At 39.7% G+C, this 25,476-nt stretch overlaps 1 protein-coding gene across 1 annotated transcript in view; it reads right to left on the bottom strand.

Annotated features, from left to right (window-relative positions):
• The window catches only part of Abca13 (ATP binding cassette subfamily A member 13), a 427,810-nt gene that overhangs the window by 299,727 nt on the left and 102,607 nt on the right, over window positions 1-25,476 (bottom strand). The window contains exons 24-27 of the mRNA XM_076864534.2: window positions 17,557-17,751; window positions 13,940-14,104; window positions 12,807-12,984; window positions 9,925-10,064 (exon numbers count right to left, since the gene is read on the bottom strand). Of these exons, the coding sequence (XP_076720649.2) occupies window positions 9,925-10,064; window positions 12,807-12,984; window positions 13,940-14,104; window positions 17,557-17,751 (678 nt within the window). The remainder of the gene's footprint in view (window positions 1-9,924; window positions 10,065-12,806; window positions 12,985-13,939; window positions 14,105-17,556; window positions 17,752-25,476) is intronic.

The raw sequence follows: 25,476 nt of genomic DNA, 5'->3' as shown, positions 1-25,476 counted from the left end.
TACTGGGGTTTTAACCCAGGGGTGCTTTACCGCTGAACTATAATCCTAGTTCTTTTCTATTTTTTTTTTTTTTATTTTGAGACAATGTCTCATTAAGTTGCTTAGGGCCTTGATAAATTGCCAAGATTGTCCTTGAACTTGCAATCCTCTTGCCTCAGCCTCCTGGGTCACTGAGATTACAGGTGTGTACCATTGAGCCCAGCCTAACTCATTTTTTAACAAGTTGCTTAGTTTTTTTGTAGCAAAATTTAACCAATTCCCTACTGTAGTTCCCATCCCTAGAACTTAGAAATTATGACACTATATATTATTACTTTTATGTGTGAATTATATTAATTAACTAATTAATTTATTAGCCTTACATGTCTTTGTAATACTGATAAATAATCCCCAAATGGTCTCAAAGACATCAAACCAATATACTTCCACCAGCCAAATACCATCAACCAACAAAATATGTCCAACCTGAGGCCTTTCCCACTTTGATATGACACCCTATTTGAGTGTAGTTCATTTTTAAGATTTACCTTTATCTTTCTGTAGTAAGATTGATCAACTTTTCATTTGTTTGAAAGTCATCTTGGAGTGTTTTCTTTATTTGAACCATATGTTTATATTCTTTGCTCATTTTCAAGTATACTATTTCATTGATTAAAATATTGTACAATAAAACCCTATTCCCAAGTGTACAGAATCTATGGCCAAGCAGCTCAGAGGGGAAGAAGACAGCATAAGAAGCGTAGTAACCTACCTGGAGAGTCTTGGAGAAGACAATGCAAACCTGAGCCACCACCACCCCCCAACCACATCCTCTCCTATGGCCATGTTTTAATTTCCCTCTCTGTGTACACAGAGAGTTGAAACAATTAAGAGTTGGTTGGTTACTAACAATAACCTTCCTGTTTTCTCCTTCAGTAGAGAACAAATGACCCAGAAAACTCCAAGAAGGATCAGAGCCCAAGGCATATTTAAGTCCTGACTCAGCCACAAACTGGTCACAAGACCTTGAAGAAGGGTCTCAGAGATCCAAACTTCAACTGCCTTATTTGTGAAGTGGATATGGCAGTAATACCTGTCTCTCACAGTGGTACACAGGGTTGCTGGTTTCTTTGGTGGCCTCCAGCTCATGGGCCATGAACATTAACTGCTGGAACTGGATCTGGAGACCAGAAACATGGAAGTTCACAGAGGTGCAAGGTCTATAAAAGAGCCATGTCATGTCCGCCTCAGGAATCAGATGCTGTGTTTTCTCACAGAACAAGTACATCCACAGGACTCCCCATACTGGTTTCTCAGAGAACAGCTGTTTCACAGGGCATCATTTTAAACAACTCTATTAATAAAATGTAATTATTTCTACTCTGGCAACAATCCTGAATTTCAATAAAATCTTCCATGTTGAACATTTTCTTTCACCTGAGAGCCTCACTCCAGACTGAACCACTGAAAACTTGCTTTGAGACCACTGATTTGATGCATAAAGTCAGAAAGCAGATTGCTATGAATTCCATTCCCTTAGCAGGGCTCCTTGGAAATGACTCACAAGTCTCCTTCACACCCCTCTCTGTACATGTCAAGAGTCCCCAATGCAGAACCTGTGCACCTCCAACCTTAGGCTGGCTCTATTTATAGAGTGCAGTCCCAGATGCTTCTGCTGGCTAACATTTTTCATCTTTGATAAGTGTCCAAGACAAGCACTTTCATTTCTATTCAAGTTACTTAATCACCAGGCTTTATGCCCATTTCGTGATAAAAATAGAAACAGCCTTGTATCAATCTTTAACCTTTGTGACTTTGCTCTCATCCTCCCAGAGAGGTAGCTCTGAAGACAGTCAGAGGTCTAAGGATGGGTGAAATGCCACACATTGCTACGCAAATGAATAGAAAAAAAGGTTGTCAGTGCCTTTAATTAGCTAACCAGTATCCCAGACTGATGATGGTAAAAGCAGCTTTACTGTATAAGGTCCTTATTGCTTGACAACTAACATCATAAATGTGGCCAATAAAAAGAACCCTGGGCACAGAATCCACCAAACTGGGATTTGAACCATGCACTTTCATTTACTAATAAACTTGGAAAAGCAAACCTCCCCAATCCTATTTTTCTAATCTGTAAAATCAGTCCAAGAATGACTATCCAACCTGGTACTTATGAGAAATCAATGAGATTTCATTTGGAACAGTGTCCACAAACCGTGCAGAAGTAAACAGTGATTCTATCTATGTTTAAGGCAATAAAATTGTTAATATTACAGCCCCAGAACTACAAGCAAATGTATTTCCCATTTTCCCCCCTCTCTCATTCTAGATTCAATCAAAATACACTACAACAAAGAGATGAAACTGAAAGTCAACCTTTCCCCATTATAATCTGACATCCCAGTCCCAAAGCTTAAAAGGAACTCCTTCCATGGGAAATGGTCTTCCTCACCTGCACTGTCATGCAGATGCTGTCTCCTTCCCACCCAAATCAGTTACTCTTAGAGTAGAAAGTAAATTTTATCCACAGGTGAATCCCCACTTAGAGGAAAAAAACTGATATACAGCAGAAAATAAACCATTGACTATGGCATCAAAAAGAACTGGACTCAGGTGCCATTTCTGCCACCTACTGGACAACTTGATAAGGTTACTTACACCTAAAACTCAGTTTTCTCCCTGCAAATGAATAGATGAACTCTAGATAGGGCAGAGGGGTAGGAGGGGAAGGGAGGGGGCATGAGATAACTAATGATTGTGGAATGTGATGATCATCATTATCCAAAGTACACGTATGAAGACACGAATTGGTGTGAATACACTATGTATACAACCAGAGATATGAAAAATTGTGATCTATATGTGTAATAAGAATTGTAATGCATTCTGCTGTCATATATAAATTTTAAAAAAATGAGGGTGACAACTGCTAATTCCTATAGTAAATTGGAGGCATACATGAGGTTTCCAGTGAGTTTGGGCTCTTAACCATGTATTAGATAATTTTCCCCCAATATCTCTCCTTCTGTATCTACTCAATATATTTTAATAAGTTAAAAATTACATTTAAGAATTGATGGGCTTACTAGTCAATAGTCTCATTTCTTAAAAAATAAAGCTAGGACTTATTACTGGTTGTGCCACTTGTCAATTTATCTTCTTGCAATTTGCAACATACCCTTTCTTGCCCATTCTACAATAATGGAACTGCACCCTTTCATCATTCTCCTTGGGCAGATAGCACAACATTAAGCTTTGCCAGTATATGACACTGGAGGGATAATGGAGGAAGGATTTTCTGTTCTTGATTTGAGTGTGCTGCTTCTAACAGGCTCCTTCCTGAGGAAGTACCTGGCATCCATTTTTTCTGCTTCTGGGTACCTGCTGTGGGCACAGCCAGCAACAGATAACATCTTCACACACAACAGATAACATGTTAGGGAATGCGGCTGGTGTGGCATGTTCCCATGAATGACTTCCCCAGGCACGTCATTGTGAACCTTCCAGAGTTGGAAAGTCTAGATATCTGTCACAATATTCTGTCACTTCAGATTGAAAATTCTCAGGTACTTCAGTGACTTATCCCACCATCCAGGGGCCATCCTTGTACTCTCTCCAGTGAAGTATGGATCTCAATCCAGAATGGAGAAGCCATTTCCAATTGTGATCCTTCCTTGAGTGTTCTGGGCTCATCCTGGGATGGGAGCTCTCCCTTTATCTGCCATTTCTGCATTCTTTGGCATCTTCTTTATTATTATAACAATCCCATTATTCCATTATCTTTTTATAGTAATAATCATTTATAATAAACTTGGCCTGTTTTCTCTTTTTCTGCTTAGATTCTGAGTGATACACTGGATAATAACAAAATGGGCACTGTGCTCAGGAAACATCAAAAATGCAGACGCCATGAAATAACTTAAGAAGAAAAGGTTAAAAAAAATCTTAACTATGTCAAGATCACTTAAAGTATCAAAAAATAAAGTTTTAAACACAGGCATTTTATAAAAGAAAAAAGTAACAGAAGTGGGAAGCCACAGGCGTTAATCCTGGGAAGGTTGATGTCTTGATGCCCTCTGAAAGGTAGAGCTCTGCACAAGAGTCATAGGTTGGCCACAATCCCGAGGTGGGGCAGAGGACAGGGGGCCACATGGTTCTCACCCTTTGACTCATGTACCCAGTACAAAGTTAAATTTGCAGAAGGTAATAGACTACAGGAAGAGCTAGAAATCAAACATCATTGACCAGCTTCCTTGCTACCAGCTGCAAGCCATTGTTAGGCTGCAGAAATCTGCTCAGGCACAAATCAGTAGACCCCACACGGACAGGTATGTCAAATGTCTGCATCAGGAACTTCAGCGCAAACTATTGTCAGAATAAAAAAGACATTCTTGGTTTTCTGACACAGTAGTTCTCTAGTGACCAAAGGGAAAAGGAAGTAACACTTAGCTCTATTTCTAGGGAAACATTTTAATTAAGAGAGCAACTTGAGCAACCGCTTCTGCTCTAATAGGGAAGGAGACAAAATCCTTCATACTTCAGTGCCATTTAACAAGATCTTCATTACAACCATTTGCACCACTGCACTGTGCTGGCTCTGCAGTGACACAGGTGGGTGAGACTGGACACAACTCTGGTGAGTTCAAGGGGTTCAAATCTAGGTTTCCTTTTACAGATGGACGAGTCCTCCCTCGAGAAGCAATAAGCCTGAGGTCACATACCAGAGTTAGGAATGGTAGGACCAAAATCTAGCTTTCCCAACAGACACATTTCTAATCGTGACATCATGCTTCCTAGTGCTGCCCATGATCTTATAGATTTCCTGCAAAAATGATGACTTTGTAATGGAGAGAATTACATTAATTAAGACTAAGTAACAAACACAGACATGCATCACATAACTAACAGGACCCATTCTGAGAACTGTCATCATCAGACTGTCATGTTGTGCAAAAAGCACAGAGTGTTCTGACTGAAACCTAGCTGAGGGAGGCCTGTCAAGGCATGGTCAACACAAGATGGGTGAAGCTGCTGCAGATGTAGCACGGCATGCTGTTTTACAGCACACTTCTTTTCCCCACAAGGGAAAAGAGTACACTCTAAAATAACAATTAACACTAAATTAATTAATAATTGATAATTAATTAATAATTAATACTAAATACATAAATCAATGTCATTTATTATTATTATCAAGTATGATGTACTGCATAGTTGTTTGTTCTGTATTTTTATAAAACTAGCAACACAATAGGTTTTTTCATACCAGCATCACCACAAACATATAAATAATAAATAACAGGTCACACTGTGACTTTATGACTACTATGTCATCATGAGACCATAGGAACTGTTCAGCTCCATTATAATAGACCACCATAAATGTGACCCATCATTGACTGAAATGTTCAGATGTGGTGTATGATGGCATTTAATATTATCCGTCACTCCAACAGTATAGATCATATGACCCAAGTGACTAAGCAGCAACTCTCTGCCTGCTGTGTGGGACTTGAGTCCATGTAGACTAGAATGAATTTTCATAAAACTAATTCATCCTGGGTACAATGCTGTCTGCTCATTTGCCCCATGATCTTCAACCATATAGAATAAGTAAAAAGGTCTACACTTTTATCCCTACCTGTAAAATCCAACAAATTATTAAGCAAGAAGCAGTGAAATCTTTGCTTAATCTTTCAAAATTCTCATTATCCTCTGTTGAGAGCCACAGCCGAAGGGGCCCCAGCAAATTTCCAGCTGCCAGCAAACTTCCAGACTGCCGGCTGATGATTGGCTCACAGCGGCCCCAGCAACATCTAGCTGATTGGCTCCTCTGCGGTGATGCTCATTGGAGATGCTCATTGAGCTGTTTCCCTGCCTTTTCAGACTACCAGCTGATGATTGGCTCACAGTGGCCCCAGCAACATCTAGCAACATCTAGCTAATTGGCTCCTCTGCGGTGATGCTCATTGGGCTGTTTCCCTGCCCTTTCAGACCACAGAGCTACTCATTGGGGGACTTTTTTGGCTCCACCCATGCGACCCAGCCAATCGGCCTCAAGAGCAGGAGGATTGTGGGAGGTAAAGAGGCTGGTGGGTGTGAGAGTGGCTAGTGGGAAGCCAGTGGTGGCAATTGGGCTCTGAGGGTTTTTTCCTGAGGAGCTGTTTTGTTTGGCGTGTGGTTCTAAAAATAAAGTTAGTTTCTTTTGACAAGTGGCTCCTGAATTGTGCCCAGCCAGACTGTGGGCAATCCTCAGAACACCCAAGGAAAGTACATTTTCTCGCCCCAACTCTTCCTAGGCCCCATTTGCTGAGAAGAGTCACTCCAAATTTCTACTACATTGACGGTATCTCTTATTGAATTGTTTCTTCAGCTATTTTCCTTCTATTTCCCATTGCAAGACAAGACCTTCCAAAGCAGACACATCATGCTTTGTTGTATGGAAAAAATATAGCACAGTATGTGACACTGTAGAAATATATTGCTATTATAATGATGTTAACATGGAATGATATATTATGTAATCATAAAGAAGAAATTCATAGGCTCTTCCACTGAACCACATCCCCAGCCCTTTTTATTTTTTATTTTGAGACAGGATCTGGCTAAGTTGCTTAGAGCCTTGCTAAGTGGTTGAAGCTGGCTTTGAACTTTCCATCTTCCTGCCTTAGCCTCCAGAGTTGCTGAGATTACAGGTGTGCACCACCACACCTAGCAATCTCTGTTTTTTAAATGGTAACTATAGCTCATTCAGTGTATTGTGATATTGATAAATTGGGATGTTTCTGTTACTATTTATATTATATTCTATTCTTAAGACATTTTTTTTTATTTTCCCACCTGTTTTTAGGATTTGTTGATGTTTCCTTTTTTTTTTATTTTTCTCAGTGCATTTTTTCATTTTTTTTTGGTGTGGATATCATGCCCTCTATATCTACTGTTTTAGTGATTGCCCTAAAAATATTTTCTAAATACTTGAGCTTAAAAAATCTAAATTGAATATTTTAACCCCCTTCCTGAAAAATACTCTCTATACTTACATAGTATTGCCCAATATTTTGTGTTCCTTTTTTAAATCTCCACAAATTAAACATCATCATAATTAATTTTTTTACAGACAATGTTCACTTAGGTTTACTTACATAGTTACAATTTTCTGGGCTCTCCAAACCTTTGTATTTTTTTTATTAATTTTTTTAAAAAAAATAAATGACAACAGAATACATTACAATTCTTATTATACGTATACAGCACGATTTTTCATATCTCTGGTTGTACATAAAGTATGTTGACACCAATTCGTAGCTTCATATATGTACTTTGGATAATGATGTCTATCTATCACATTTCACCATCCTTGCTAATCCCCTGCCCCCTCCCTTTCCCTCCCACCCCTCTGCCCTATGTAGAATTCATCCATTCCTCCCATACTCCCCCTCCCTACCCTACTATGAGTTAGCCTCTTATATCAGAGAAAACATTTGGCATTTGTTTTTTTGGGGGATTAGCTAACTTCACTTAGCATTATTTTCTCCAATGCCATCCATTTACCTGTAAATGCCATGATTTTGCTCTCTTTTATTGCTGAGTAAAATTTCATTGTGTACATATGCCACATTATTTTTATCCATTCATCTACTTAAGGGAATCTAGGTTGGCTCCATAGTTTAGCTATTGTGAATTGTGCTGCTATAAACATTGATGTGGCTGTGTCCCTGTAGTATGTTGATTTTAAGTCCTTTGGATATAGTCCGAGGAGAGAGAGAGCTGGGTCAAATGGTGCTTCCATTCCCAGATCTTATTTCATAATCCCAATGACCTTGGGACAGTATGCTGTGCTAATTTTATTGACAATTAATCTAAGAATAAGAGAATTGTACCATTTGCCACATCTTGACCCTGGTAAAAATGGTGATTTCTCCTTAGACCCTCTCCTCAACCAGCCATCAGCTTCACCCCAGGAGAAGCCTCCATCAATTCCTTGCCTGATTACCATGGTCTGAGTAGGTGTACATCTGCTGGACTTAAGGCCTAAGACTTGAGACTCTAGATCTGGCACTTTAGCTTAACTTTTTTGTAGTTGCTTGTTTTGGGAATGTCTGTAATGAGCCTGTCATGTTAAGTGTGTTTGCAGGGGTTAGAGTTAACTTAGAATTGTTTGCTTTAGATTGATTATGTCTATTGCAGTACCTAGCATTAAGGATTCCCATTTTCTTGATTAAGAACCTATAGAGTGAAATTGTATTGAGTGATTTGTGTGAATAAATCATTAAAAAGGGAAAATAAAAGAAATTCATAGGCTTTTTAAAATTTGATATAGTTGATATAGTCATTCTCTGAAATTCCTAAACTATCTAGGACCCTGATAAATTTAATATACTAAAAGAATTACATAAAATTGGCTCCAGCCCTGGCCTGAGCATCTCTCCCTAGCACAGACATGGAATAATGGTTGGGGGCAGAGTTCTCTTGACAGCAGGGATAACTCATGTTCATAACCTATTATCTAAATAATTGCCATTCCATTATGAGAGTCCAGACTTTTTGCAAATACTCTTTCAAAATACTCTTTCAAAACCATATTTCCAAGATTTTTTTTAAAAAGTTGTAAATAACATTCAGCATATGCAAAGATAAATGTAGTTCCTGGAGTAAGTAGTAAGGACAGAAAGCTTCCAAGTAACTTAACTGTGACCTCACATGGCGCTATGAAAACTACAGACACTATAATTTCTATAGTGCCTTGTGGGCCAGAAACAGGGAACTTGTAAAAGTGAATTTGATCAAAAATTACTTATGATCATATGATCACATGGCACTTTTAAGTATTTAAGTTGTTAATGCTATTTGAAGCATAGAAATTGACAGAACTGGTATCTCCTTTTCTGTGTGTGACAGTAAGATCAAGTCATTCCCAAGTCCTTGGTAAAATGTCCCCTTTTGAGGTACCTACAGGCTCACAAGCCACATGAGACAAGAAAAGACCCCAGGAAAAGATCATTAGAAAAGAAACCAGACAAGGAAAAAACCCCAGACACAATTGTTGAAGAAGAAATTGCAAATATTGATAATAATATATTCTGTGATAAACAGATTCAAGAAGTTAAAAATATAAAGGAGGGAAAGCAAGCAGAACCTCAAAATGCAGAAATTCCTGATGGGGAAACTCTTTTGGCCACTTCATCTCATCTTATTCTCCACAGGGTCAAATATAGCCTCATGCTGAGTTGGAAAACATCACTTACAAATGTTAACGAATACACCAGTTTGTATGTGCTATGTCTGCCTTTCTCAAGTACCAAATGCATGGACCAAAACAGATTAGCTTTTGTTCTCTGCATGTTCCTGGAACTGTTCCCCTTTGCCTAACCTGAAACTGCCCTCCTTTCTCATCTTCCTTGACTTTTTTTGTTGTTGTTGCTTGTTTTGTGTTTTGTTTTGGTTTGGTTTGGGTACCTGGGATTAAACTCTGGAGGGCTTAACCACAGAGCCCCATCCCCAGCCCTTTTTATTTCATTTGGAGACAGGGTCTTGCTAAGTTGCTTAGGGCCTCCATAAGTTGCTGAGGCTGGCTTTGAACTCCCAAACCTCTTGTCTCAGCCTCCTGCACTGCTGGAATTACAGATGTGTGCCACTGTGCCCAGCTGTCCTTGACTTTTAATATTAAAGTTCTATGAGTTCAGTACATTCATGATTCTAAATAATACTCCCTGCCTCCAAAGTATCCTCTAAAAGATGGACTCAATAATCCACATCTCACAACCAGAGTAACAGAAACAAACAAACAAACAAAAAACAGGCCAAAATAAATAGTAATCAACAAAAGAAAATTTTATATAATCCAGTGTAATAATTATATATAATAATTATGGTTGACATATTTAAAGATTTCTTCCTGGTAGGACCAATGTATGGTAAATGAGATTCCCATTCATTTTAACTTACCTTTTGAATGACCTTATTAATCTCTGAAGTGTTGGGTGTATACAGTATTTTTCCATGTAATATAGGCTTTAGGAAAGACCACACCAATGCACCATTTGGAGACTGGAGAATTTGTTGGTAAAGGCTCAAGCAAAATGGTGCTATCGCAATTAAGAGAAAAAAATAAAAATGTTACATAACACAGATGCCCAGGTTAAGAGGGAAACATATTTACAATTCCACAATACCTTCATTTCATCGAATGAAACAACTCTGAGCTTGGAAAGTAAACCAGGAATATTTTTTAACTCTCACCTTTTCAAACTAAGTGATCCATAGAGTTATGGCACAGACACTTGTAAATGGAAATGGCAATTATTAGTTTTTAAATGAGTTTTTAATCAAGAAAATTCTCATTTCAATAGTCACAATATTGAGACCTAAATTCACTTTTTCTTATGGAGTCTGCTTTACAAGTTGCTCCTGGATTTTCTTTCACGCATCTACGCAGAACTATCAAACTTGGCGCTTTTGATACATTAAATCATTTTATTTTCACTCAAATACTTAATTCCTCATAGTGGTTCTCATTATTGTTGTGAGACTGGATGACTGCAATTAAAAGTTCTTAAATTAATTGTCTAAATCAATAGGTAATTCATTACAACAATTAGTAATAAAATATTATAAGGTTTTAAACTAACAATAAGTACATTAATATAACTAGTTCTTTTACCCACAAATAGAACACTTAAAATGGAAATTTCTCTTAGCTTTAATATTATGATTCATAATATCAGGGTTTGAAAAGTACTGTTGTAATCCTATTCAGTGTTAATTTCACCTTTCCAACTTCACTTGAACAGAAAAAAAAAATTACCTTTATCCCAAATACAATAACATTAATAAAATAATATCCTAAAATATAAATTTAAAGCATGACTACATAACACATTTTAAAGCATTAACTATGGAGGTTGCTCTATATTTTATCAACTTACTCTTTTTACATTGCAAGCAAAAATATGTGGTAGCAATTTATATGTTAGAAAAGACATGATCGTTTTATGTGCAGAACAAGAATAGACATAATCTTTTTATGTGCAGAACAAGGATTTTGAAACCAGGAAACCTGCCATCTGCCATCTGTGAGCTGAGTGAATTTAAGCAAGTCATTTAATGTTTTTAGATCTTCCAGCATGTCTTCTGAAGAATGAGAGTACTGGTGTTATCCAACAGTTCCTGTGACAATCATCTCAAATAAAGTATGAAAGGACCAACACAGAATGATCCTTAATGTTGTTAGCTAATGACTGGATGGCTGGCTAGCTAGCTGGCTGGCTGGATGGATGGATGGATAGATGGGCAGAAAGACAGCTGAATTAGAGGGACAATCACCCTCAATAATCCCAGGCACAAAACAGATGAAAAAATGAGGATTAGTGAAGACAACAAAAATTATTAAAATGAATAGCCCTAATGTGTGCCTATACTAATTAATTACCCTGGTAATTTGACAGCTGTCCAAATTATCCATCAGCTAAGGAACATACTAGCCGACTGCCTCTGAGGACAATACACTTGACTCTTCTTCCTCTATCTGAAAACTTACATAATCCCATATTTCCAGTTCTACCAGTACTCTGTCTTTAGTTACACTCTAGGCATAAAATACATAAAGACATATTGTGGATGTGTAGGACAATTCTTACACAAGCCCTTGGATGACTGCCTTATGTATTCTCCTGTTTTCCCATGAAGACAGAACCTATGAATGTGACAGGTGCCCCACTCAGAATGAGATTTCATAGCCAAAGAGAAGGAATATTGATGATGTAAATAAGATCCTTTAAATTGCTGAGTTGGAGTTTATTTATCTAAGCAATCAGGTATCCTGTCTGAGCAATCCAATAAACTCTTTAAAAGAGACTGGAAACCTCAGAGCCAAAGAGATACACCTGCTGGCCTTGACATTGCCTCCCCAAGTTCTATAGCTGCAAGGAAAATAATTCTATCAACAACTACCTATGAGCCTCATGTGAGCACCCAGCCCAGACCAACCAACTCCTTCATTACAACTGTGTGAGATCCTGAGTAGAGGACTAGCCAACCAGTGGCTGGGTGCTGACCTACAGAAACTATGAGATGATGAATGTTTGCAGTCTTAAACCACAAAGATGCATTTTTATACTATTGTGCTAAGCAGCTAAAACACATAATCTCCATTGCACCTTACCACAATCTTGTGAGGTTGTTTCCATGTTGTAGAAGAGAATAACATGGTTCAGGGGTAGAAAACAATGTGACCAAAGATACACAACGTGTAACTGGTGGGGGAAGTTGAACAGTTTAAGCCAACACCCTCCCCAGCATGTTTACTCTGCCTTTGTAATAAATATATTCACTGGGCTGAGTGTGTAGTTCAGCAGGAGAGCATTTGCCTAGCATGAGAGAGGCCCTGGGCTCAATTTCCAGCACCGCAAAAAAATTAAACAAAAAATAAAATGCATGCCCCTAATGTGGGACTAAGGAAGTCACTCATCAATCTGCTTCCATTTGAAATGAAACTTTGTAGACAAGATCTGTAGGAGGGCACACAAAAGTTCTCTTTGTATAATGCTGCCATCTTGCAGAGGCCAAAATGTTCAAAGTCTTCGCCAGTGGGACGCTCACCAAACCTACTGGTGACACAGGTGAGAGGCTCAGTTATGCTCAACAGTACCGGGACATTCCAAAGCCACCTGCTATGCCAGCACTTGATGACTGCACTAAAACTGAAGGAGGAAATTCTACCACTGTTATGTACCATCAGCATTTTACACAGACAGAATATTCAGTATGATACAGGGCTAATTATTAATATACAATTTTACCTAAATAAATATTGATTACGACTGTCTTACTTGAATCCTCAGGAATGTTGAATTTTTCCTTGTCATCTTCCAAGAGCTCGTTAACTCTGGGCAAATTAAGGAACATGTTAGAATTGCTAAGGAATGATGCCTGGTCCTTGCAAACCAGTTTCATCACATTCTGCAAAGAACCAAAGGCTGAACTTCTAGCCTGGTCATTTTGGGAAACCTGAAAATTTAACAAAAAGAAATTGCAATTATACATTGACTTGAAACAATTCTCTGAAACACTTCTGAAAAAGTAATCCCTTCTCCAGCTAAACATGTAAGTTCTTCAATGAGTTAAAAGAACAGAACCTCTACTTTGAGTCTTTTCTGTCCTTGGGAAACATTCAAATCATTGCAATGATTTGTCTGGCCAATGTACCTGGTAAAAGAGGAAAATTTCACCCACCAGTGAGTTCTTATTGTGTGTCCAGTAATAAATTATTAATCCATAAGATATCACTAACTCGGTGACAGCCTTAATGTGTATTTACACTGCCAAATTACCCCGATACTTGATAACTATCCACATTATGCATCAGTTAATGAAGATACATGCCTCACAGAAAGCTTAAAGGACATTGTGATAGAGCTCCTCATTCTATACCTTCGACTCTACACAACCACCCACTCTTTGCTCATCTCTGGACATTCCATCCCAGGCAAAGAGACTTAAGGCAAAAACTAATATCAAACTGCTAATCTAATTCAAGCTTGTGTTTGCATTTTCAGAAAATGATCTGTAATTTGTTAGCCAATTATTTATATGTAAATAAATGTTTTAAGGTTCTTGAAAGCAATTTGCTCTCTGAATTAAGTTAAACAGGCCCTTGAAATCTCATTTGTGCTAATAATTGAGTTAGTAATTTTGTACTTCATAGACAATGCATGTGCTCTCCCAACCTCCATAATGGTGGGATGTGGATCAACAGCAACTCTGTCATCTGGTTTTTAGGGAGATGCCAACCCTCACTCCATTATGCTGCTGCCTCCAGAGACATCAAGAGACACTCTCATCCCTATATTTTGTTTTCCAATATGAATTTTAGATGTTGGAAGAGAAATAAAGGGAAAAGGGAATAAATGCAAAGAAAGAGAAAATTTGAACATTTCCCCAGGAGCAAAGATCAAACATATACCTGTCCAAAGTCCGGCATATCTAGCAAGGCAGTAATTTTAAATGTGTGAAGAAATTCAGGAAGGTATTTGAAGACATGCTGGGCTCTGGCAAGTAGGGCACTGAGGCTGGAAATGACATCCAACAGGGAGTTGAGCAAGCCATTTGCTTCAGAAGGTATAAGAGTCTTCCAGGACAAAAAAAAAAAAAAAAGAAAAATCAGGAAATAACCAACATTGTATTTTTACTCTCACAAGCATCTTTTCAGCACTGAAAACTTTGCTATTTGATTTTATTCTCTCTTCAACTTCACAGACATCTTTGCTGTATTCTATAAAAAATCATCTTTATTAGAGTAGATAAAGCTGTTTTTTTGGAGCACATTAAGTGGCACCAGTATTGTTAAAATGTAAACCAGGAACAAATGTGATCTATGGTTAAAACTCAAATCATTTTAAAACATTTCTTTTTGTATCTTTGGGATGCCTAAGGTGGAAATTTGAGAAGAGGCTGAAAAGAAAACAATGCTTTTGTGTGAAGCAATTTACATTTATCTACGCTTCACTGTATGTACTACATGCACTCATCATCTCAAGCCTTCTAACACCTTGGGGACTGTGCATGGTAATGCTCATTTTGTGGATTAGAAAACTGAGACTCAAAGACAGAAAACATTTCCTTAAGTCTCAAAATGGTTTAGAGCTGGGAATTTAACCCAGGTTCTTTAAAAACATCAGTGCTCTTCAAGAATAGCAGAATGAATCTGACCTAACTCTCCTATGTACCTCTATGAATATACCACAGTGAATCTTACCATCACATACATCCACAAGACACTAACTATAAAAAAGAAAGAAAAAGTTTAAAAGATCAGGAAAGCAGAGGGAAGGGAGTAGGGGGCAGGAAGAAGAGACTGAATTAGAGCAAACTATATTCCATGCTTTTACAATTATGTCAAAATGAATCCTAATGTCATGCCTAACTAAATAGAATTTTTTAAAAATTTACTTGTGCTATCACTCTGTGCTACAGTATGCATCCTACATATTATTTGTATATTCTCCATTCTAGAATGCCAATTCCCTGGAAGCTGGACTTTACTTTCCCTGTGTTGATCACATATGTAGCTAACAGAGATAGAAAAGCATGTGACAATATAAGTTGTGCAATAAATACGTATTGAATGAATGGTTAAATTAGCAAACACCACCTCTTTCTATAGGTGGGAAAAGTCCAAGGGAATCTCCTCCTTCCACATGTCATTTGCATACTGAAAACAGGGTTCTTTGCAGACTGAAGCAAATAACCCCATGGTCACTATTTTATATTTCTGCTCATTAGAGTTCTGCTCCTGCCACTTAGCTGTAAGTTCTGTGGCTAAATCTGGGGGACGTGAAATCACAGTTCCTTCCTTCACTAACATTCTGCTAATAACAATGAGGTCCTGTCCATTAAGACAATAAAGTTGACTTAGGCAGGAGAAACAGCATTAGCTCTTGTCAGGTTTTCTATTTGACTTTCTAATTACAGCTACAGCTAGAAGTGGCAAACAGCACCCCTGACTTGGGATAGGAAGTGACTGGGATTTAGTCAGGGCACTGATGGATGAATGTGCACAAGCAATCCAGCAAAGCATTTCTTAGAAAAGCCTTCAAGAATTTATTGTCAACCAAGAGAAACAGATAGTGTATGGGCTTGGGTGCACTGGAGTTACACTGCAACCCTCGTGCCAATGCATGGCACTGGAATTTGGTCTGCCCTCCCAGCTCTGAGCAGTATCAAATCAACTTTCAGAAAGCTGCGTACATGGAAGGTTCCTGACAGATAAGAGCATTGTTATTAACAGTGATAACATCTGCACTGTGTCTGGAGGACTGAATCAAATCTACTATCTTATCCTCTGAAGAAATCTTGGCATGGATGATGGCCTTTGTCAAAATAATTACTTAGGTGCTCTGAAGCACTAATTTCAAATCAGAGACTTCTGGCACATAATAGAGTGGCCAATGAAATGCTGGGGTATTGATGACCCTATGTCTGCTTCCCAAAAGGCATACTGTAAAGTTGGCAGAGAGGGAGGGCTGTGGTGAGAGAATGAAGAAACCAAGTATTCATTCCACCAAGAAAGATGTGGGCTCACAAATTATGAAGACATTTAGGAAATATTCATCCTCCTCGAGGCTTAAAATGCACTCATTCTGAAAATTAATATCAGTTCTTGGCATGTGTACACACCTGCACACTATCCAATTATCCATTGGATTTTTTGAATGTTATAAGGGAAGGAGACCTTGAATGGATGGAACAGTGTCTCTACCCATTACTGACCCCAAAACTCTTCTCAGGGACTTGAAACATCCACAGTAACCTTGCTATACTGCAACTCAGACATTGTAAATTATAAAATATATCCCTAAAGGGAAAATGATGGACCTTGAACCAAGATCATGCCCCAAGAATGAAGGCTGAGGTTTCTGCAAATGTGAGTAAAGATCAAACTGTGGAGGCCAGAAAAGTTGGGACTTTGGGAGGAGGAACCCAAGAGCAGGAGACCCAGGCTGGTCCCAGTGGGCTACCTGGGACCTGTAGAACTAGGGTTTGCCTTAACTCTATTGGTCTTCCACTTTCTCAGTTCTATCCTGCACACATTACTGTCTCTGATGCTTCCCTACCCTCCACTGTGTGCCAGGGTGTCATGGGGTAGGTGAAGAACTGGCCACACAGAGACTTGGCATTGCTCATCCTGGGTAGTGCGTAATAGAGGCCTCAGCCCCAGCTGTCATAGAAGTAAAGAAGCATGAGCCATGGTGAGGGAGGGCAGCACCTGATTGGGAAGCTCAGGAGTGGACCAGGATCAACCCACCTTTGCCAAACACTCCAGGAAGGTGGCCTTTGGTGAGGAGAGAAACCTGGTGCTAGGGATCATGGTGGTTTTGTTGTTCCTTTCTTATTGAATCTATAACCAAGAGACAGAAGTCCCCATGCCCTGTCTCCAAGGTCACCCTGCAGGGTCTCATAAACACCCCTTTATTATAAAAAAGTTTCATTAAGCCCCAGAACCAGCAAACAGATGACACTACAGGTAGCCAAGCCTGCCACAGAGTCACATAGAGACCAAAAGGTCTCATGGTAGCTAGTACAGTCGGGTGTGGACATATATAGATTTAACCAACCCAAAGACAAACAACATTAAAAAAAATGTGTGTATACTGAACAGACACGGATTTTTTTGGCATTATTGTCTAAACAATATTGTATCACAACTATTTACCTAACATGTCACAATAGTTATTATAAGTAGTCTAGAGACTATTTAAAGTACATAGAGCTGGAGATGCAGCTCAGTTAGAGCACTTTGTGGGAGGCCCTGGGTTCCATCCTCAGCACTGCAAATAAATAAATAATATTCAGGAGGATGTGTAGGTTATATGCAAATACTACATCATTTGATATAAGGAAATTGATCATCCGCAGGTTTTAGTACCTCCAGCAAGTCTTGAAGTCAATTTCCCCTTATACCTGGGGCCCGGCAGGATAGGATACCAAGGATGAGGATGACTGCATAAACTACAGTCTCATCTGCCCAGCCATGGAAGCACCTCCTCTGAAGCTTAACACATCCCAGCAGATTCTCCTTACTTTATAAATGAAAGTCCGCAGGTTCAGGTTCTGACTCATCACCACAATCAGAGGATACACTTTTGACCCAGGAAGGCCACAGAGTTCCTTCATTGCAAACAAAGATGTTTCGTCTTCAGGAAATGTCAGCAGGAGATGAAGAATTTCTTGATCACACTTTCCAGACAGAGCCATGGTGAGGGCACTGGAGAGTACCTGTTTCAAAGCAGGAGGGTCAGAAGTGACTACACCCAGTACCTTATACCTGGGGTCCAGCAGTCTCGGCTTTCTCAAGCATGATCTGCCAGGGAACAGGGACCCAGGGTGCTGAAGACTTACCTGTCTGTTAGTCGGCTAACTATCACTGTGATAAAATGTCTCAGACCGATTTAGGTTCATGATTTGGAGTTTCAGTCCATGGTCAGTTGGCTGTGTTGCCTTTGGGCCTGTGTTAACCAGAACCTCATGAAGGGAGCAGGTGGGGGAACATAGCTGCCGGCTCATGGCAGCAGGAAAACAGAGAGGAAGCAGCAGGCTCCTAATATCCCCTTCAGGGCCACGCTCCCATGAGGTCACTTCCTTCCACTAAGTTCCACCTCTTAAAGGTTCCTCCACTCCCGACAGCATCCCAGGCTGCAGACTAAGCTCAAGTCTGAGGGATACTCAAGATCCAAAGTATGGCAGAGCTCAACCCTCCACTGTGTTTTAAACATTTGAAATGGAAATGTTTCTGAAATTGCACATCACCCTCTGACTTCTTTATAGCTTACTCTGATTTGGGGGCTGGGGAGCTCGTTACAAACCATCTTTCTGCAGGACTCACCTCCTGGTAATGCCCTCACACCTGCCTTTGGGTCTTTTCACTGTCAGTAATGTAAACTGATATATATATATATTTTTTTTTCTTTTTTCCTCTTCCACATCTGGATTGAAAACAGTATTCCCAGGCTTGTCTTAATTTTCTAAAAGTAAGAGCAATTGTGAATTTTGTGGTATAAACATTGGAATGCGTTATCACTATAATACACTGACTTTGGTGCTTAGGTAAATACCAAGGAGTGGAATAGCAACCCAATCTACAAGAGCCAGTTATGGAACCAGCCTAGTGTTCATCAGCAGATGAATGGCTGAAAAAAACGTGATGTATATACACAATGGAGTTCTACTCAGTCATAAAGAAGAGTGAAATTATGTCATTTGCTCTTAATGGATTGTACTGGAGATCACAATGCTAAGTAAAATAATTTAGACTCAGAAAGTCAAGAGTCTAATGTTCTCTTTTATATGCAGAAGATATAAAGAAAAAACTGAATTAAAAACAAGGGAAATATGATGGAAACATAAGGGAACTCCACAGAATAGACAGGGGATCACAGGGGAGGGAAGAGGGAAGGAAAAGGGAAAAAATTGGTGAATACAATCCACCAAATTATTCAATAGGTAGGTATGAATACATCACAATAAATTCCACTTTAGGCATCATCATAATGTGCTAATTAAAAATACTGTGTGTGATACATTGCTGATGAGACTGCAAATTGGTGCAACCACTCTGCAAAGCAGTATGGAGAGTCCTCAGAAAACTTGGAAAGGAACCACCATTTGACCCAGCTATCTGATCCTCAGTTTATACCCAAAGAACTCAAAATCAGCATACAGTGACACAGTCACATCAATGTTTACAGCAGTGCAAGTTCACAATCTAGGTGCCCTTCAACAGATGAATGAATGAAGAAAATATACACAGTGGAATATTATTCAGCCTTAAATAAGAATGAAATTATAGCATTTGCAGGTAAATGGATGGAGCTGGAGAATATCCTGCTAAGTGAAATAAACTAACCCCCCTACCCCCCAAAAAAAGCCAAAAGTTTTTCTCTGATAAGAGGATGCTAATCCATAATGAGAGGCAGGGGAGAAATGAAGAAACTTTGATGTGCAGAGAGGAGTGAGGGGAGGGGAGGAAGCATGGGGAGGGCAAGGAAGGTGGAATGAGACAGACATTATTACCCTAAATACACATATGATTGCACTACTGGTGTGACTCTACACCATATTCAGCCAGAAAAAAGAGAAGTTGTGCTCCTATGTACAGTGTGTCAAAATGCATTCTACTGTCATGTATAACAAATTAGAACAAATAAAATTGTGTGTGTGTGTGTGTGTGTGTGTGTGTGTGTGTGTGTAGAGAGAGAGAGAGAGGGAGGGAGATCAGTAGAGTAGAGGAGGGGACTGGAGAGAGAAGAGGGGAGTGAAAGGGGAATTACTAGGGAATGAAATGTAGTAAATAATGTTGAGTGCATTGTGAATATATCACAACAAATCTCACTACTATTTATAATTATAGTACACTAATAAAACCATAATTTAAAAAAGTAGAGCAAATAAACTTGGAAGGAAGAACTGAGGACAGCCTGTATCAACACCTGATTAGAATTACATATCACTGTCAAAGGCCCTGAGGTGCATCTTCATTTCAGCGTGCCTTTCATTTAATGATTTTGTAAGACCTCCACTTACAAAACAAAATAAAACAAAACCTGTAATTCTTGTTGTGTGTTTACATTCCTGATAGATAATATTGCTGTGAAGCTTGCAGACAAAGTGAGGTCTAAACGCATAAAACTTGTGACAAGAGCTACTTCTCGCTTTATAGGAGCCCTGCAATCAGGTGGGGCTTACAAAATGCCTTCATGTGCCACAAAATGTCAAAAAGAAAAGGTCAAGTGTGTGTGTGTGTGTGTGTGTGTGTGTGTGTGTGTGTACTTCACCTACAAAGTAAGGAGAACACACAGAGAAATTTATTTTAAGTAATTGGCTCATGCAATTACAGGGGCTGCCCAGCCAAAAATCTGCATGGGGGTCCAGCAGACAGGAGGAACTGATGTTGCTGCTCAAGTCCAAAGTCTACCTATTATGGTTTGGATATGGTATCCTCCAGAAGCTCCTCTGTTAATGCAGGAATGCCCAGAGGTGAGATGTTGGATTGTGAGAGCTATAACCTGATCAGTCCACCCTAGTTTAAATGGACTAATTAGGTGGTGTCCATAGGCAGGTGGGGCAGGGCACGAAGAAGTGGGTCACTGGGGCATGCCCTAGAAGAATGCATCTTTCCTGTGGTCCTTCCCACCTTCTCTCCTCTGCTTCCTGGCTTCTGTGAATGGAGCAATGCTTCTCCTCCTCCACACCCTTCCTCTTGACGTGCTGCCCCCCACCTTGGGCCCAGAGCAATGGGCTAAACCTCTGGAAGCTTGAACCAAAGTAAGCTTTTCCTCCTCTAAGTTGTTCTTGTCAGTTATTTTTGGTCACAGCAATGAAAATCTGACTAACACACCACCAAAAATACAGAAATTCTTATTCTTTGGGGGACCTTGGTATTTTTTTTTTCTTGTAAGGTCTTCAACTGATTGAATGAGGCCCATCAGATTTGGGAGTGTTGTCTGCTTTACTCAAAGTCTGCTGATTTAAATGTTAACCTATCTAAAAAAATAACCTTCACAGGAACATTTGGAATAATATTTGCTTTCATACCTAAATAATCAAACCCTTTTTCATATGGATTGTGCATGTTGCAAACACAAGTTGGCAAAGTTTTTCTTAATGCCTCGGAAGGGAAGGGTGGTTCTGGGGGTATCCTTCTAGGAGTAGAATATGGCATCCACCCTGGGCTTTAATTATAGTGGTCCCTCTTTTGTCAGTACTACAAAATGAGCTAAGGTATGAAATTTTCCTGGGAAATGGGAATCATCCAAATCCAAAGACTTGACCCCACAGGAGTGGCTCCCAGCTTTTGTGAGCATCAACCAAAACTGGCCCAATGACAGTCCTTCTGTTTGCCATAGAGCCTTTGTCTTGGTCCTTGTCCAGTTCATCATGCAACGATTCCAAGGCAAGGACTTGGAATTTAGTGCCACAGAACAAATATCTGTCTTGAAATTTTGTACATCTTTTTTACCAAGCAGGGAGTGCCCCACACCCTACCTTCTGGGGGATTCATAAGAGCAACAGTTTTAGCCACATACTTGCTTCTGCTGCTTTTCTATGGTTTTTCAAATTTTATCATCTGTCTTTTTAAAATCCTGTGACCATTTTTTCCTGTTTGAAAAGCACCTGAAGCAAGTGGGAACAGGATGAGTAAAAATAAACCTACGATAACACTGTTTTGCTTGGTTGGAAGCAAAATGTGTGATTTCTGATCGAAGCTCAACAGGCATCTTTCAACTTAAGCTGTGCTCAGGCTGATTTTTGTAAATTACCAGGAACACGGATGCTGAGTTCCTGATACTTTTCCTATGGGTCCATGTTTGGCTTGGACAGCTGCAAGAAGACCAGGGTCCCAGAGAAGACGTTATCCCACCCCCATGAGCCCTGCACACCTACTCAGCAGCTTAAGATATTTGATTTATAAATGACGATCATCCCCAGGGGAGGCATTTGCAGTTTTTAGCAGGAGCTTGTTTAACAGACATCTGCTGACAGTCTAGTCTGTTCAGAGCAGAACATGGGAGATGGTCTTGGTGTTGTCCACCTAGTGATTTTAGACTCAGAGGTACAGAGAAAATCTGAACAGGATGGCAGCTCTCAGCATCATGGTGAGGACAGAGGAAACACAGTGATGCCCAAGATCTAGGACTATCAGGAAGAGCTGCTCTATCAATTTAAGCTTTGTGAGCCAAGAAAACAAAATCGGGTCAAATAGGAGAGATAGTTCTTCACATTTCAAAGAGAAGTAGTGTGGCTCTCTGCTCTGTGTTGCAACTGAGCTCAAATCTGCGGACATGATAAAGAGACAGGTACAAGAGAGCAGTAGGAGAGAGGAAGGGACAGCTCTGAGGCTGCAGAAGGACTGAAGCCACTGGGTGGAAAGTCTGTGGTAATGAGGAGAAACAGTAAGGCCAGTATTAGCTGGATTGACTCCATCTCATGCTGACATCAAAGTTGCCAAATATCTGCAAGTCTCAGCTCCATGACTAACAACTGGGGTGACAACAAGATGCCAAAGGATTGTTGGGGTAATTAAATGAGATACAAAGCTCTCGGGACAGAGAAGAGAACTTCTAAGTGGTCCGCAACCATCCTTCTTACTGATATGCTCTTAAGCAACTACAAGAAAAAATACGGCTTTGGCTTACAGCATATTGCAAGAAAAGATGAATAAGAATTAGATAGAGCTGCTGATTGAGAAAGATAATTGCATTTTAGAAAAGAGAGAGAAGGTACAGCTAATTAATTCCATCTTTGTTTCAGTATTGCTAAGGAGAACCATTTTTGCACTGGAATGTATAACACTCATTTGAGGTCTGGGGACTACCATCAAATGCTGTGCCCAGCCTTGCGCTGCACCCTGGCAGGTGGCCTCTAGGGCAGGGTAGCCCACTGAGACTAGAACTTGTTCTAGACAGCAGCCACAGCCACCATCAGGCAACCCTCCCCACCCAGCCCCTTCTGCCTCCAAGTCCAGACCCCTCTCTTCTTTCCTGTCTTCAGGAAGGGTCATGGTTCTATCTATAGTTGTTTTAAGAAGTCATGAAGAAAATGAAAACAACCTCGGTTTTCTTGTTTGAAATAGATCTTGGAAATTACTGACGGGTTATAATATCAGCCCTGGAACAATTCTGATTGTGGGCTAGCCAACAGCTGACATCCACATAACCAGCCCTATCAAGGTGACCAGACTCGCCAAACTCCGTAACTTCTACTCACAAGAAATAACGACGAGACTCAGAATACCTTTCCTTTGAAGGGATCTCCAGAAAGAGATCAAAACTCTGTGGGTGTCCCCTCTCCCTTCCTCCTTAAGAACTATGGCAGGGGTGGAGGTAGAACAAATTTATGAAAATTGTGGAAAACACCAAGGTCCTCCAAATGCTGCTCATATGTTTTGCATAGAAAACAAAGGGGCAGTAGACAGACCCCTTGATTTGATCACTCTCTGTCTGTTTGCGTCCTGATTCTTTGACCTTTCTGTTGATTTTTAAAGAATAAAAAATTGGCATAACTCAAAGAAGCAAATCCCCATTGATGTGGATGAAAGCTAAGACCCAGGAATCCAGCATAAAATGAAGAGATGCTACCAGGACAGGGTAGAGGGGACAGCAGCCCAGGATAGATGGCAGGGCTAGCTAGGCTCCAGAGTCTGCGACTGGGATTTTAATTGGGTGGTGCTGATGTTAGAGAATGAAGCTCTGCAAGAGAGAGGAGCTTCTCATAGATACCCACAGCTGGTTCTCTGCAGCCAAGCAAGGGTGGAAAAGAAAATGACTCGGTATCAAGGTATCAGCCTGCCTTGTCCTCCTTCTGCTCATTCCTGCTCCTGGTCCTTTGATGCAATGTCCCAAGCCCTGTGACTCTCAGATCATTCCAGTCTGGCCTAGATGTCATGTGCTCAGGGAGGCTTCCTAGAACCACCTATTCCCATCCCTGTGATAAATGCATGTCCTAGAAATTTCCAGATTCTTCACTTACACTGCCATGATTTATTACATATTTACTGGGTTGTTACAGAAGGTTAACTTCCCTAGAGTAGCAAATTAAGCCCCAGCTTTTGAAATCATGCCTGAAATGCAGGAAGCTCTTAAATGAATGATTAAATGAATGAATGAATTAATTAATTAAAGAAAGTTTTCTGCAATTTTTCCAGAGCCTTACCACCACTCAGTCTAACCTCACTTCAGGCACTCCCTACAGGCCACCAACAACTTGGATTATAGATACAATGTGGTCAATTTGCAAACTGACTAATACAACTACAGCAGAGAAGCCCAGGGAGAAAAATAAAGAAAGGGTACCACAAATTATATGATGCTGCTGCCCACCTAACAACCTATAAAAAAACTGGAGCCCAAAGTGCTACCTCCTAACCTGACATAAAATTCCTTACCTACAATCTGTGAGTGCATGCGGGTTCATGGATAGACTTACATATCAAAGCAAATAACTTCATTGTGTATTTGAAAAGCATAAAAGCAACTTTTTATGCCCCTCCCCTTTACTTGACAGTCCACCCATTTAAGTGACCACAATGAATTACACTGCCAAAAATGCAGAGGAAGATACACAAAATACAAAAAAAAAAAAAAAAAAAAAAAAAAAAAAATCACTGCAAAACCTTTCCATAGGGCATCTCACCATTTAATTCAAGCCTCCTCAGGACATAGCCCACTCATGATAGAACATCAGTGACACCTGGTGGCTGCTTGCTTAAACAGGCAGCAAGCATCAAAAACACCTATGTCCAAACCTAAGATGTATCATAAGACTTTGGATCTGAAAGGACCCCAGAAATTAGGTGATCTGATGTTTCTTTTAAAACCATCCTAGGAAGCTACTCAAATTAATTCAGTCACTAGTCCATTTACCTGTTACAAGTTCAGGTAACTCTAAGATTTCAAAGGAAAGCTATTCACTATTTCTATCTAAGGTTAATAATGAGTTGAGTGAAGAAATTTCACCACTACTCCCTGAAATTTCATCTCTCTCCTCACCTCCACTATCACTCCCAACATCTTCATGCATATGTGGTATTTATTGAGTTAAATAGATACTAGGAAAAGTAGATATTATGTGTCTTACTTACTAACTTGGTAATACTACAATTTGAGTTTTAAATACAAATCTACTTCTTTCTTAATTTAGACTAACTCTTAAGGTACTCAAGGTGCATTAGCCCCCCCCCCCAATTAACCGTAACTGACATAAAAATAGTGTGTATTGGGTCCCAACTAATAGTCAATGCAATTTTTTTTTTTTTGTAAGCCAGTTTAATGATTCTCTATTGAATAGAGTAAGACTCCAACTGGGAATGCTGAAAAGTCGTCTGGAAAAGCAACTGCAAAGGACCCCAGGGATATCTGCTGTGGCCCACGCATAATTTCCCTGCTCCCCTCTTCTGAGATAAACCACGCCTCAATGCAACCCAATATGTGTTACTCACCCTTGGGT

The sequence above is a fragment of the Callospermophilus lateralis genome, chromosome 1 (assembly GCF_048772815.1).
Source record: "Callospermophilus lateralis isolate mCalLat2 chromosome 1, mCalLat2.hap1, whole genome shotgun sequence".
In the NCBI taxonomy this organism is placed as follows: domain Eukaryota; kingdom Metazoa; phylum Chordata; class Mammalia; order Rodentia; family Sciuridae; genus Callospermophilus; species Callospermophilus lateralis.
The sequence above is the reverse complement of the archived record's forward strand: the minus strand, read 5'-3'. Positions and strand labels throughout refer to the sequence as shown.